The sequence below is a fragment of the Marmota flaviventris genome, chromosome 2 (assembly GCF_047511675.1).
Source record: "Marmota flaviventris isolate mMarFla1 chromosome 2, mMarFla1.hap1, whole genome shotgun sequence".
NCBI lineage: Eukaryota > Metazoa > Chordata > Mammalia > Rodentia > Sciuridae > Marmota > Marmota flaviventris.
This window is the reverse complement of record NC_092499.1, coordinates 113,887,307-113,899,780: the sequence shown is the minus strand read 5'-3', so window position 1 is coordinate 113,899,780 and position 12,474 is coordinate 113,887,307. Positions and strand designations below refer to the sequence as shown.

The 12,474-nt window shown below is 52.4% G+C and overlaps 1 protein-coding gene across 4 annotated transcripts; it reads left to right on the top strand.

The window, feature by feature from the left end:
- The first annotated feature begins 2,012 nt into the window (after window positions 1-2,012).
- On the top strand, window positions 2,013-11,763 carry Calml4 (calmodulin like 4). 4 transcript variants are annotated; one of them, XM_027925876.2, is made up of 5 exons: window positions 2,013-2,126; window positions 2,179-2,269; window positions 6,746-6,886; window positions 8,510-8,698; window positions 11,472-11,763. In XM_027925876.2, the coding sequence occupies exons 1-5, from the start codon at window positions 2,040-2,042 to the stop codon at window positions 11,567-11,569; spliced, it is 606 nt and encodes a 201-aa protein (XP_027781677.1). In that variant the 5' UTR covers window positions 2,013-2,039; the 3' UTR covers window positions 11,570-11,763. The 4 variants fall into 4 exon arrangements, with proteins under 4 accessions (XP_027781677.1, XP_027781672.1, XP_027781673.1 ...); XM_027925871.3 differs by having other exon boundaries at window positions 2,093-2,155; window positions 2,239-2,269; XM_027925872.2 differs by lacking the exon at window positions 6,746-6,886 and having other exon boundaries at window positions 2,100-2,155; window positions 2,239-2,269.
- The last annotated feature ends 711 nt before the right edge of the window (window positions 11,764-12,474 follow it).

Genomic DNA, 12,474 nt, shown 5'->3' with positions numbered 1-12,474 from the left:
GCCCTCCACTCTGGTTCACACAGGACAGGGGAAAGCAAAAGCCAGTGGGTCTTTGAGGGCCATCTCTGTCCTTTTCCCAGCAGGTGTGCCCCGGGTCCCTGGGGCTAGCTACTCTGTTGGCCCCTGGGTGTGGAGTGGGAAGCCCTCATGGGGAGAGCTTGGCTCAGGAACAGTGCAAGATGGAGAGGAGGAGACTCCTGCATTCCTGGGAAGGATAGGAGTGGGGGCTGTGGGCAGGAGCCTAGAGCTTTTTCCAGTGACACCTGTGTTAGACGTTGGGACCCAGGGGTCCTGCTTGGGAACCTCTTGGACAAAGTATCCTGGGCCAGGGGGTGTAGGGAAGAGGAGCTTCCCCTGGCCTGGAACCCTTCCTGTGAGGGTCCAGAGAATGAAGGGCAGGGAGAAGGGACCCAGAGGAAGCCATGGTATGCAGGGGAGGTGCCAGGCTCCCAAGAGGGGCCAAGGTTCAACAATAAAGTGAACAAACTCAGGCCTCAGGTGGTACCGGAGGTGTGTGCTGTTGATTCGACTTGCTGCGTCTTGCACCCGCTGCTCTGGGCAGCTTGAGTTTGTGTGTGGTGAACCCTCTTGAGACCACGGCCCCAAAGCAGGTTCTTCATCATCTGTGAGACCCCTTGGAGACCTACAGGGGTAAGGGGAGTTGGTAAGAATGGCAGGGAGCTCTGGGGCACATAGCTCACCAGAACACACGCCAACCTAAACCCCAGGGAATGGCTCCCTGCTCCCAGCCCCTCCCAAAGGCAGGTGATCTGGGGAGAACATCTCAGCCTGGCTGTCCCAGGCCCCACAGCCCAGGTCTAGCCTGCCATTCCAAGCCCTGCTGACTTCCCCTCTCGTCCTCCTCCGGAAGCTCCTCTGAGCAGGCCTCTCACCTTCTGTACTCCACCCACCATGGGCCCATCCTAGGCTACAGGGAGGAACCAGAACCTTCTAGCCAAATTCTCTGGGTCCCACAGAGGTTTGAAGAGGTGACTCAGGAGGCAATTTGGGAGAAAGGAGAACTCTTCACATGGAGGTGGTCAGAACAGGAAGGAGGGAGAAGAATGGACCAAAGCCAGGCTCTTGTACAAATTAACAAGAGGTCCCTCTTCTTTGGCACCGGCAGCCCCTCACCCCCCACTGTGTAGGGTACAACCTGATGGCCCTGACAGCATGGGCAAAGCTTGGATTTAGAACCCGCAGCCAACCCAGGGAAAGGGGACAAGACAAGGCTGAGAACCCAGTTCTGCCCAGCACCCAGTGGCTCTAGGGCACCCACCTGCCCCTGTCCTTTGTGGGTGATGGGAGCACTTGGGAGTCAGCAGGCTATGGCAGGTGGCTAGGAAGAGAAGGGGAAGGAAGAGTGGAGGAGCCTTCCCAGCCAGGGGAGGGTCACCTGAGAGGACGCACTGAGTAGGTAGATGCAGGGCTGGACAGCAGCCTGGCCACCCACAGACACTCCCAGGGGCCTGAAAGGCGGGAGAGCTGGCAAAGGATGGGAGTCAGCTGGGCGCTGGCTACTTGATTCTCCCAGCAACCCGTAATGCGGCCTGGCAAGGGGGGGACTGAGGCACAGAGAGGCAGTGACTGGGAACTGCAGGCCAGAGGATTGGACCCCAGCCCCAGTGTACTGAGGCCTGTGTTCCTGCAATCCATCCCCCAAGGCTGAGATCCAGACTCTGAGCTGGCCCATCCGGGACAGGCTCCATTCCTCTGCAGGGTTGTGGGTGACAAGTCTTCAGGGAGAGTGTGTGCAGTGCCCGATTCCAAGAGGGAGCTTGTCAGAGGGAGCAAGTTCCCTGAGGCAGGCCCAGACTCAGCCCTACCCCAGGGCCGCCTTTCTGTTCTCTAATGTCCCCTCTCAGAGTCTGGGGATGGTTCACTTGCTGCAGAGCATCAACCTCCAGAGACAGGGGCCCTGAGTCTCACAAGAGCCCTTCTGCGGCCGTTTCCTCAAAATCAACCTGCCTGGGTTGGCCAGACATCTGCCATGCACGGGAAGCTGGAATCTGACCCTGGTGGCGTAGGGCCCGGTCTCCATGGCAGCAGAGGATTTATTACTGTGGCCTCCACCCAGCTTGGCGGACTTTCAACTCAAAGCCAGAGGAAAAGGAAATGAGAAGCTGGTTCTGAGAACAGCGGGAACCCCACGATGGTAAAGTGGGGACCCATGGCCAGCCGGGTGGGGAGGGCCTCTCACAGAACCCTGCCCTGACTGTCTCCCTCTCTCTGCTGCAGGCCAAGTTTCTTTCCCAGGACCAAATTAATGGTAGGTTGGTTTGCTCTTTAATTAGCAGCTCCCAGCACAATCTAGACCTCTTTATTTTCTCTACTCCTTTTCTGCTCAAGGGAAGGAGGGCCCCAGCCACACCCACGGCAGGGGTCCAGCGGCTGCAGGGATACCCTTGGTGGTGGTGGTGGGGACCTCAAGTGGTGGTGGTGGGACTGCTGGCTTTATGTTTGTCTGGGCGGTTTACAAGCCAGGTCCTGGAGTTCCCGCCAGAGCCAGATGGTCAGATTTGGGGAGGAAAAGGTCAGGGAGGAAGAGAGAGACCATTAACAGACTGAAAGGCAGGAAAAGAAAGGGGCTTTGTGATTGGCAGAGAGAGAGAGCCCAGGTCTGCGCCCTTGGGTAGGATGGTCTCCTGGGCCTCAGTTTCCCCATCGTAAAACAGGGTCAGCCGGGGCCCTTCTGCCTAGTCTGAGCATGAACACTCTCCTCTCTGGGTCCTTCAGTTTCATGTGGCTGGGTTGTTTCCACAAGGCCAAGAGGAGAGGGTTGAGTTACACAGAACTGGGGCCAGACTTGGGCTGCGGGGGCTGATCCGGAGCACTGGGCAGAAGAGGTCTCCCCACGGCGAATGTAGCAGCTGCTCCTGAGGCCGTGCCCCTGAATCTGCCCCAACAGTGACAGCCTTGGGACTGGTAGTCGGCCCCTGTGCATCCCACCCCCAAATCTCTCTGCCGAACTGTCCCATTGTCAGCTAGACCTTCCTGACCACTAGAGATAAAACGGCAGGCACCCTGGGCCCATGATGCCCTTGCTTCTGTAGACTCTGGACATGGCTCCATGTTAACTGTGATTCTAGAGTTCTGGGTCCCCGGAGCTTGGTCTAGAAGGGACGGGTGGGGTTGTGGGCTCCAGGTGGGTACCTAACCACAGACCCCTGTCTTGACTCCTTACCCCTAAACTAGGCCAAGACCAGAAAGAGCACGCCAGGGGGCTTTTAAAGTGCCAGGCCCAGGGCAGGGCCCCTCCTCCCCAGCTCTATAGGTGACACTGAATGGCAGGTCAGGGCTGGAGTCCAGCTCTCAGCCTGTGTCCTCCACCCACGCCTGGACATGAGGCTCGCTGGCTCCCCCTCCTGGGGCCTCTGGAACTCACCAAGGGAAAGAAGATAATTTCTCTTGGTATCCGAGTCTCTGGCACCAAGAAAGCGACCACTAATGTTTAATGAATGAAAGACTAAACAGGGATAGTGGGAAGAACAGGAGCTTTGGAGGCAGGGGGCCTAGAATCCAACCACCTGAGCTTCAGTTTTCTCACCTGTGAGGTAGGAAGAGGGATGCCGCCTCATCTGGCCTCTGTGTGCTAGGGACAAAGAAGCTTGCCAGCATATGAGAGCTACATATTTAGGAATTTCACAAGCCAGTTGTCAGAGCCAGAGACTGTTAAATAACATAGGCTCAAACAATGTGCCAAGCCCTACAGAGAGCTAAGAAGACAGCCCTGCTGCCCCCAGATTTGAAAGAAGTTTCAGCTTAATGAATATAATTTGTACTAGGGCGAGAATTAGTTTAACAGTAGATCGCTTATCAGATTGAATGACAACACAATTTCAATTCATTGGAAAAAGAATTGCCTTCTTTTGTCATGATTTGACAAGTGAAGCTGGCAGGTAACCTTCCTTGTCAAATCATGGTTGAACCCAAACTGTAGGTTAGCAGTGAACCTGAGTATTGGTGAAACTCACTTGTGATAATCAATCAACTAGACTGACTTTTTTAGAGTTGACTCTTTTGCTGTGTGTAAGTCGTGTGTTTCCCATCCTCTGTCGAGTGCGTAGGAAACACGTACATACATGTCAGAGCTGTTGCTAAACGTTCTCCAGCACGTCACTAGCGTTCTCCTAGGCCTTTTCTGGGACTTTTGCATTTTCCAAGAGAAAACCTAAAGGGGACTTTTAATCCAATTCATCTAACCCTGTTCATTCTTTCATTCAACAAATTTTTGAGTCCTTTCCTGGTGCCAGCCCAGCTCCCTGCGTTAGAGATAGAGCAATGAACAATAGAAGACCTCTCCCCTCTCAGGGGCCCCAGGGGAGGACAGAAGGAGAGTGAAGGATGGAGTGTGGGGATGGCTGGACAGTGAAGGGGAACCCCAGGGAGAGGGGAGAGGTGCGGAGGCAGTGCTGGGGCCAGCCCTGCCAGGGCTGCTCTCCACGTGGCCCTGTTCTCTTGTTCCAGTGTAGGAACTCCAAGTTCAGATCTGGCCTTGCAGTTTTTAAAAGGTATATTTGTTTCAGTAGGAAGACAGAACGCACTTGAGCTATCTGTTTGTTAGGAGGTGGGTCTCCATTTGAGCCCTGCTTGCTGATCACATAGGGGATTCAGTGTGCCCATCTGAAGAGCCAGACGATTGTCCCTGCCTTCCAGCTCTGACCAGTTAGGGACAACAGCCAGGAGAGCCAGGGCACATGAGAAACCCAGACAGAAAAGGAATGCCTGGTACGGTGGTGCATGCTGGTTGAAAGGAAAGTGACCACAACACTCAGAGCAACCAAAAGATCTTTATTGCAGCAGTGCAACAAAGAGAAAGGAAAGAAGGAAAGAGAGAGAGAGAAAAGAGAAGAGATGAACAGGGAGAGAGCAAGAGAGACAGAGAGCGCGCGTAAGAAAGATAAAGAGCAAGAGGGAGAGAGCAAGGGAGAAAGAGCAAGAGAGAGGGGGGCCTGGCAGGAGGGAGTTTTTATAGCCCAAATCTAATGGGGCCTCTGGGTCTGCAAGCTGCCTTGTTGGCCCAAGGGGGGGTTAAGTGTTCAGCCTTGAGCGGGACTTGACACAAACAGGTGATAAAGGACTAGATAGAGGGGGATTTGAGTGTGTGGGCTATCTTGCAGCCAACATCTGTTCAGCCTGACCTGCAGACAACACAGTTCAGCCTGCTCTGCACCCAACACTGGTAATTCCTGCAACTTGGGAGGCTGAGGCAGGAGGATAACAAATTCAAGCCTCAGCAACTTAGCTAGACCCTGTCTCAAAATAAAAAATAAAAGGGAGTGTGGGTGGTTCACTAGTAGCACACCCCTGGGTTCAATCCTCAGTACCACACACACACACACACACACAAAGCAGGGTAGCCGTGAGGACACCAGGAACCACACCAGGAAGAGGACTGAGGGTCTTTATTAAGGAACACAAAGCCACCCTAGGCCTGGGCGACGGGGTTGAGGGATGTACTCTGCCTAGTCTCCACCCCACCCTGCTGTCCCGGGACGGAGGCAGTGTTGCCTGTTGGACAGAGCTCCACTTCAGGGGTCACGCTGCTTAGGTGAGGTTTGAGGCCACTCTAGGATGGCCTCACCCCTGCCCAGCAGGAATAGACAGTGCCCGTCAGAGGGTGAGGATTAAACAAGGGCTGGGGTGATGTGCTCAGCAATGGGAACTGCCCTTGTTATTTCTGTTACTAGTTAGCAAGTCCCTAGTCCAGGCCTCTGAGGATCCACCCAGGTGTGAAGGCAGTAGAGGAACAGATCGTGGAGCCCAGGCTGGAAGGCCAGGGCCAGGGTCCCAGAGCACCTCCAGAGGGCAGCCCACCCTCAGAGTCAGGATCCCAGTCTGCCAGCCTGGGACCTTTCCCAAGCTCCTGACTGGCTTTCTTCAGCTTCCAGGGCTTGGGAACCACAGGATAGTCTTGTTGGATTGTGGAATACTGTAACTAGCGCAGCCTGAGCTCTGGCAGCTACTTCATCTTGCTAAGTATCAAGAAAGAAAGGGCCGCGGGGCAGAGTCACCAGCCACCTAGGTTCAGAGCCTGGGGCGCCTCCGGGCAGTTCCCCTTGAAGGCTTGGAAACCAGGCCCAGGCTGTGTCAGAGGGCAAACAGCTTCAGGGGCCAGCAGCCTGGAGGCCCAGGGCTGGGCCAGGCACTCAGAAATGCCCTCAGCTGCAGTGGTAGTAGCAGTAGTAATAATAATGATGATAGTAAATCGTTAAACATGAGAGTCACTTGTTGCCTGGAGGGATTTCCTCTGAGTCTGGCTGCCGGGCTGTGGGTGCTAGCCCTCCCTGGGAAGCCCGGGAGGTATTTCAGTTAGCTGTGGGAAGGGAGAGAAAGGGACTGAGGAAGGAAAAGGAGGAGTGAGGCAGGGTTGCCACATAAAATGCTGGACACCCTCTTAAATTTGAGCTTCAAATAAACACAAATATTTTCTTAGTGTGAGTATATTCCATGCAAAACTTGGGACATACTTACACTAAAAATTCACCATTTCTCTGAATTCAAATTGAACTTGGAAGTTTTGTGTTTTCCTTTGCTGTATCTGGAAACATTAGTTGGGGATAAGTGTGAGGAGGGGGCCAAAGGAAGGGGAAAAGAAGTGTGAAGGAGGGCTGGGGTGCAGCTAGGACCTGGGTTCCATCCCCAGTACTGCAAAAAAAGGGGGCCCTGGGTCCCAGGGAAGAGGGCAGAGGAGGGGTGGGTGGAGAGTGAGTGAACACAGCTGGTCCTCCCTCCTGCTGTGCAGAATACAAGGAATGCTTCTCCCTGTACGACAAGCAGCAGAGGGGCAAGATAAAAGCCACTGATCTCCTGGTGGCCATGAGGTGCCTGGGAGCCAGCCCGACGCCTGGGGAGGTGCAGCGGCACCTGCAGACCCACGGGATAGGTGAGTGGGCTGAGTGGGCTCCAGGAGGGGCGAGCGGGTGGCGCAGAGGGTGGGGTGTGTAGGGCTTACAGGTTAGAGAGGCAGGGGGCAGTGAACCTCCCAGGAGGCAGCTGGCCAAGTGCACTCTGCCTCATCCTCAAGGCAACGGTGACACCCCACCTTGCAGGGGCCCTGGGTCTGGCCATTCCACCAGGTTTATCACAGACCTATAGAGCAACAGTGCTGCCAGTGATCCCAATGTTGTTTTTATAGAAAAATGTCCCTTTGGTGAACATCTACCAAACGCTTAGCTCAAATCACCCCAAGAGGGTAGCTGTCCTGATTCTACTCTGCAGGCAAAGATCAAGACTCACAGCCATAGGTAACTTGCCCAAGTACTTAAGCCAATGGTAGAATCAGGATTGGAACTCAGTTCTTTTGATTTCAAAGACTTTCCTGAAAACCATGCATGACTGCTAGGAAACTGGAAGAAAACCCTTTTGAAAAGTGGTTCTCTCTGGTGATAGGATTAAGGCTGGTTTTCATTCCTTTTATTGTTCCCTGTATTTTCAACAATGGGAACAGATAGGTCTCTTATCAGAAACAAGTTTTGTGGTTTCTTTTTTTTTTTTTTTTAAGTTTTAGTTATCAATGAACCTTTATTTTATTTATTTCTATGCAGTTCTGAGAATCTAACCCAGTGACTCACATGTGCTAGGCAAGCGCTCTACCACTGAGCTACAACCCCAGCCCCTTTGTGATTTCTTTGGGAGATTTGTTTTTAATTTTATTTTTAAAGTCTGGGGTGTCTATTTACATTGGGAGCTGGATGCCCAGGAAGGAGGGACTGGCCTAGAGGAAGAAGTGGCCAGCTTCCAGCATTTAACTGGAGCCCCCAGGTCACCTCTCAGTCTCAGGTTCTCAGCATCTGTTGGGGCACTAGAGGTCACATTAGCACACCTGCAGCAACGAGCCCTGGGAGCCATCCTGGGGCAGGTCTTGGAGGGCCAGAGCCTGGTGATAGGGCACTCAGTGGTCTCATTTTCAGCTCTGAAGGAGTGGTGGTTTTTGTCTCCTCTAAACAGGAAGTTGTGGTCAGGGGAAGTTCTGACTTCCTGCTGTTGTGGCCAGGCCAGTGTGTGGGCGGAGGCTTCCGGACATGCCTGGAGGGGGCTGCAGGGAGGGAAAGGCACGAGAGCAGGTGGGGAAGGACCTGAGGCTTGAGCTGGGGGCGGGGCACTTATCCCTCCTCAGGGACCTGCTCTGGTGGCAGAAGTGTGTGTGGGGGGGACACATGGACCCAGTTCCTTCCAGTTCAGGGGAGGAGGGAAGCACCAGAGGGAAGCTGAGCAGCTGGTGATGACTGTGACTACACACTACAAACTTCTGTCCCCTGAGGGGGCAAAACGAGGGGATGATAACCATGGTCACCAAGGGTCACTGGGTGGATGAAATGAAGACTATCCAGTCCAGGAGCTGGTCCATGGTGGGAACTCAGTAGTGGCGGCTGTGTCTTCTTCACCATGACCACTGTCACCATTGTGAACCAGGTGGAGCTGGCGGTGACGAGGGTGCAAGGAGGTAGGTTGACTTCCCCAAGAGCCTTTCCCTCCCTGCTCACTCTGCTATTTGGGGGTTTCTTAGACAGAAATGGAGAGCTGGATTTCTCCACTTTCCTGACTATTATGCACACGCAAATAAAACAAGAGGATCCAAAGAAAGAAATTCTTCTGGCCATGTTGATGGCAGACAAGGAGAAAAAAGGGTACATCATGGCATCCGAGCTGCGAGCGAAACTCACGAGACTCGGAGAGAAGCTCACCCAGAAGGAAGGTAATTAATTGCCTGACCAGGCTCCCGACGTCAGCAGAGGGTTGGTTGTACAGGCTTCTGTAGTTGATATACAGCTGCAAAGCCCAAGAGCAGTCACACTAGCCGGGGACTGGTCTGGGCCCAGTGGTCAGGGTGGAGGGTCAGCCTGGGGAAAGCCCAGCTTGGATCCACTTGGGCAGCAGGATAGTGGGACATCTGCCCCGCCTCATGCTGTGCCTAAGCTCACTGGATCTTCATTTAGTGCACAGGACACCTGGGGAACATGAGTGTCCCTTTACCTGATCAAGAAACTGATGAGGCTGGGCGTGACCACATACGCCTCTAATCCCAGCAGGAGGATCGAGAGTTCAAAGCCAGCCTGAGCAAAAGCAAGTTGCCAAGCAACTCAGTGAGACTCAGTGGCTCAGTAGTCGAATGCCCCTGAGTTCAGTCCCCAGTACACCACTCCACCCCCCAAAAAAGGAGCTGACAGGGGCTGGGATTGTGACTCAGCGGTCGAGGGCTTGCCTAGCACGTGGGAGGCCCTGGGTTCGATCCTCAGCACCACATAAAAATAAATAAATAAAACAAAGATATTGTGTCCAGTTACAACAACAAAAAATAAATAAATATTAAAAAAAAAAAAAGAAGCTGATAAGTGAGTGGTTGTGGGTCAGCGGAGCTGGGAGCTGGATGGAGGTTGAGTGCTGTCCCCATATCACAGCCAGCTGAACAGGGCTGCAGCGTGCTTTCCAAATGGAAATGCTACTTTGCTACTGACTGGAAGATTTAGAGTTCAAGAAGGGGCCTTTGCAGGGTCAGGTGGAGAACAGACCTTGCCTCACACCTCCCAGCGGCCCGTGTGCCTTCCTGCCTTGGAGCAGGACCAGAGGCCTGGGCCTTGGGCCTTCTGGGAAAGCCCTTTGTACATGGTAATGAAAAACCCCATACTGATCCATCTGTGGGTATTCTTCCTGCCTCTCAGCACTAGTTGGTAGTCCCTGGGTCCTGCCTCAGCTGGCATCCCTGGGAGGCCAGGGTTTCTACTTAGGCAGCTCAATTGTCAGCGACCATCTGGATAGGAAGGCTAGGCTTGGCCACAGTGGGTGTAGGAAAAGGGCTTCAGTAACAACCGACCATCAGCCTTTGGCCAAATCCCAACAAACACTGCAGGGGGTTCGGTTCCCCCTCCTCTCTGGGGACCTCCCATAGGTTCCTTACTCCCTGGAAATGAGGTAGTAACCATCCCTCAGGGCCCTCCAAGAGCTCACATTCTATAAACCCTTCTGCTCAGATTTCATCTGCCTTCACAAAGGCACAGAGCAAAGCATTTAAAAATAGCGCTCAGGCAGGCAGATTCCTCTTCCCCCGCGTTCTCAGGCTGGCAGCTATCACAATCTCATCTTTCATTGTGGCTGTTTTCAAGTGAACAGGGGGAATCGTGGGCTGTCCTCAACCTCCCAGGCTCTGAGGACACTGCTGGCCCTCCATGTGCCAGGTGGAGTGTCAGCAGAGAGAGCAGGGGGTCCTGATTCTGTGGTTAATGATCTCTGGTCAAAGCAACACCATGGCCCCCAAACACACATCTCTTATTTGTTTAACCTGCAAAGAACATTTCAAAGAAAGTGGTGGAGACCAATTTCCTTCCCACTTGCTGTGGGAGAAAGGATGATAACAGAAGTAGGAATCCTTTTTTTTTTTTTAGTTGTAGTTGGATACAATACCTTTATTTTATTTATTTATTTTAATGTGGTGCTGAGGATTAAACCCAGCGCCTCGCACGTGCTTAGGTGAGCGCTCTACCGCTGAGTCACAACCCAGCCCCAAAGAAGTAGGAATCTCTTATCCTTGGTGATTGAAAAAAAATATTCAGTTTTATTGAAGAGAGGCCACAGTGGAAAAGGATAAACTGAATGGCTCTTCTTGCCAGTGCCTGGGACAAGCTACTATTTTATCTCAGAAGTCTAAAGCCAGAGGGGGGAGATGCAAATGAAGTTTTTTATTTTATTTTTTAAGCAAGGCAGAATTAACAGCAGTTTTGCAAGATTTGAGCCTTACACACTGTTAGATTTATTTTCCCAGGCCCAAAATACATATCTTTTCTTTATTGGTGTAAGGCACGTGCTCTACCCATGAGCTGCACCCCTGCCCTACGCTTTTCTTTAGAGGTGGTGGTAGCAGAAGCGCTTATCACTAGGCCCTCCTGGCATGGAGGTATCTTGGGGAGGAACATTGACATGGAGGAGTGGGGAGGTGAGGGGCAGCTGAAGCCTGGGTGGCTCTGTCCAGAAAGGAGCTGCAGAAAATACCTATGGTGGCGGGCAGAGGGGTGGGTGATAGCAGACAAAATGTCTGGGCCAACTCTCTCTCTAAACCAAGGCTCAGAGGTCTGAGATCTTCTTCACAAGAAAACAAGAGGTGGGGGCTGGGGCTGGGACTCAGGAGCAGAGCACTTGCCTGGCATGTGTGAGGCACTGGGTTCGATTCTTAGCACCACATATAAATAAATGAATAAAAATAAAGGTCCATCAACAACTAACGAAAGAATATAAACACGAGGTGGCTTCAGTGACTGGATTTTCGCCAGGATTCCTGCCCAGCCCCTGGCAAAGCCTGAAAACCAAACCAGTGGATTCCCAGATGGGAGTGGGCAGGTTGTCGTATGTTCTGGTTTACTCCCTGATGTACAAGAAGTTCCCTGGACGCTCAGGGAAGACCTTTGGGGAGCCCCAACCTCCAAAGAAGTGTCTTATAACCCCAAATCCAAACAAAAATTTCATGTGATTTATTGCAGTGGAGGATCTTTTCAAGGAAGCAAATATTGAACCAAATGGCAAAGTGAAGTATGACGAGTTTATCCAGAAGATCACCCTTCCTGTGCAGGACTACTGAATGAGCAGAGTACAAGAGAGCATCCCTGGGTCTGAAAACCTGGACTGGCTGATTTTTTAAAAGGAAAATGTTCCTTTAATTCTAGGGTGATGGCAAACACCGTGCAAAGACAACATTAGCAGGGCATAAGCAGCAATAAGTAATTCCAGCCATGGTATCAGCATGTCTTTAATAAAAAGATTTGTATTACCAGGTGCGGTGGCACACACCTGTAATCCCAGTGGCTCAGGAGGCTGAGGCAGGAGGATCAAAAGTTCAAAGCCAGCCTCAGCAAAAGCGGGGAGCTAAGCAACTCAGTGAGACCCTGTGTCTAAATAAAATGTGAAATAGGGCTGGGATGGGGCTCAGTGGTCCTGAGTTCAATCCCTAGTGCCTCCTTTCCCACGAAGATTTGTGTTGATTTCAGTAGCTCTCATGAGTCCAGCCCTTCCTGTTGGTTTAGTCAGGCCTACATTCCAGTCCTGGGTCTGCCACTTACCAGCTCTATGATTTCATCCCTGAGGGCCTTAGGGTTCAGACAAAGCCTGGATCTCTAGTCTTACCTCACGGAGCCCATTGAGGAAGGATGGAGATAGATAGGGCCTTGAAAATGCACACAGCCTGAAGGGCATGTGGAATCCGAGTTCCCATTACAGCGTTTCTCCTGAAGAGGGCAGGCTACCCAGAAGCGCGCTCTGTATTTGGGTGCTAGAACCACTTTCCACATTTTCAAGATAGAGCCAGTGCTAGCTGAGAAATGGCAACAAGCAGAGTGAAAACACACACACACTCTTCTTGAAGCACCACAGACCCACTCAAATTCTCCTCTCCTTTTCGACAGAGTGATATGGTTCAGGACACTCATTTATCAACAGAGAACAGGGTAGCAACACTCTCAGAATGTTGAGCTGTGCACTGGGCTCTGT

Bases quoted from the DNA above. Each gene is read 5' to 3' on its own strand.
- Calml4 (XM_027925876.2), top strand. From the start codon at position 2,040: ATGGCAGCAGAGGATTTATTACTGTGGCCTCCACCCAGCTTGGCGGAC. The intron at 2,270-6,745 runs GTAGGTTGGTTT...CCTGCTGTGCAG, and splicing joins TTCCCAGGACCAAATTAATG to AATACAAGGAATGCTTCTCC. The intron at 8,699-11,471 runs GTAATTAATTGC...GATTTATTGCAG, and splicing joins GAAGCTCACCCAGAAGGAAG to TGGAGGATCTTTTCAAGGAA.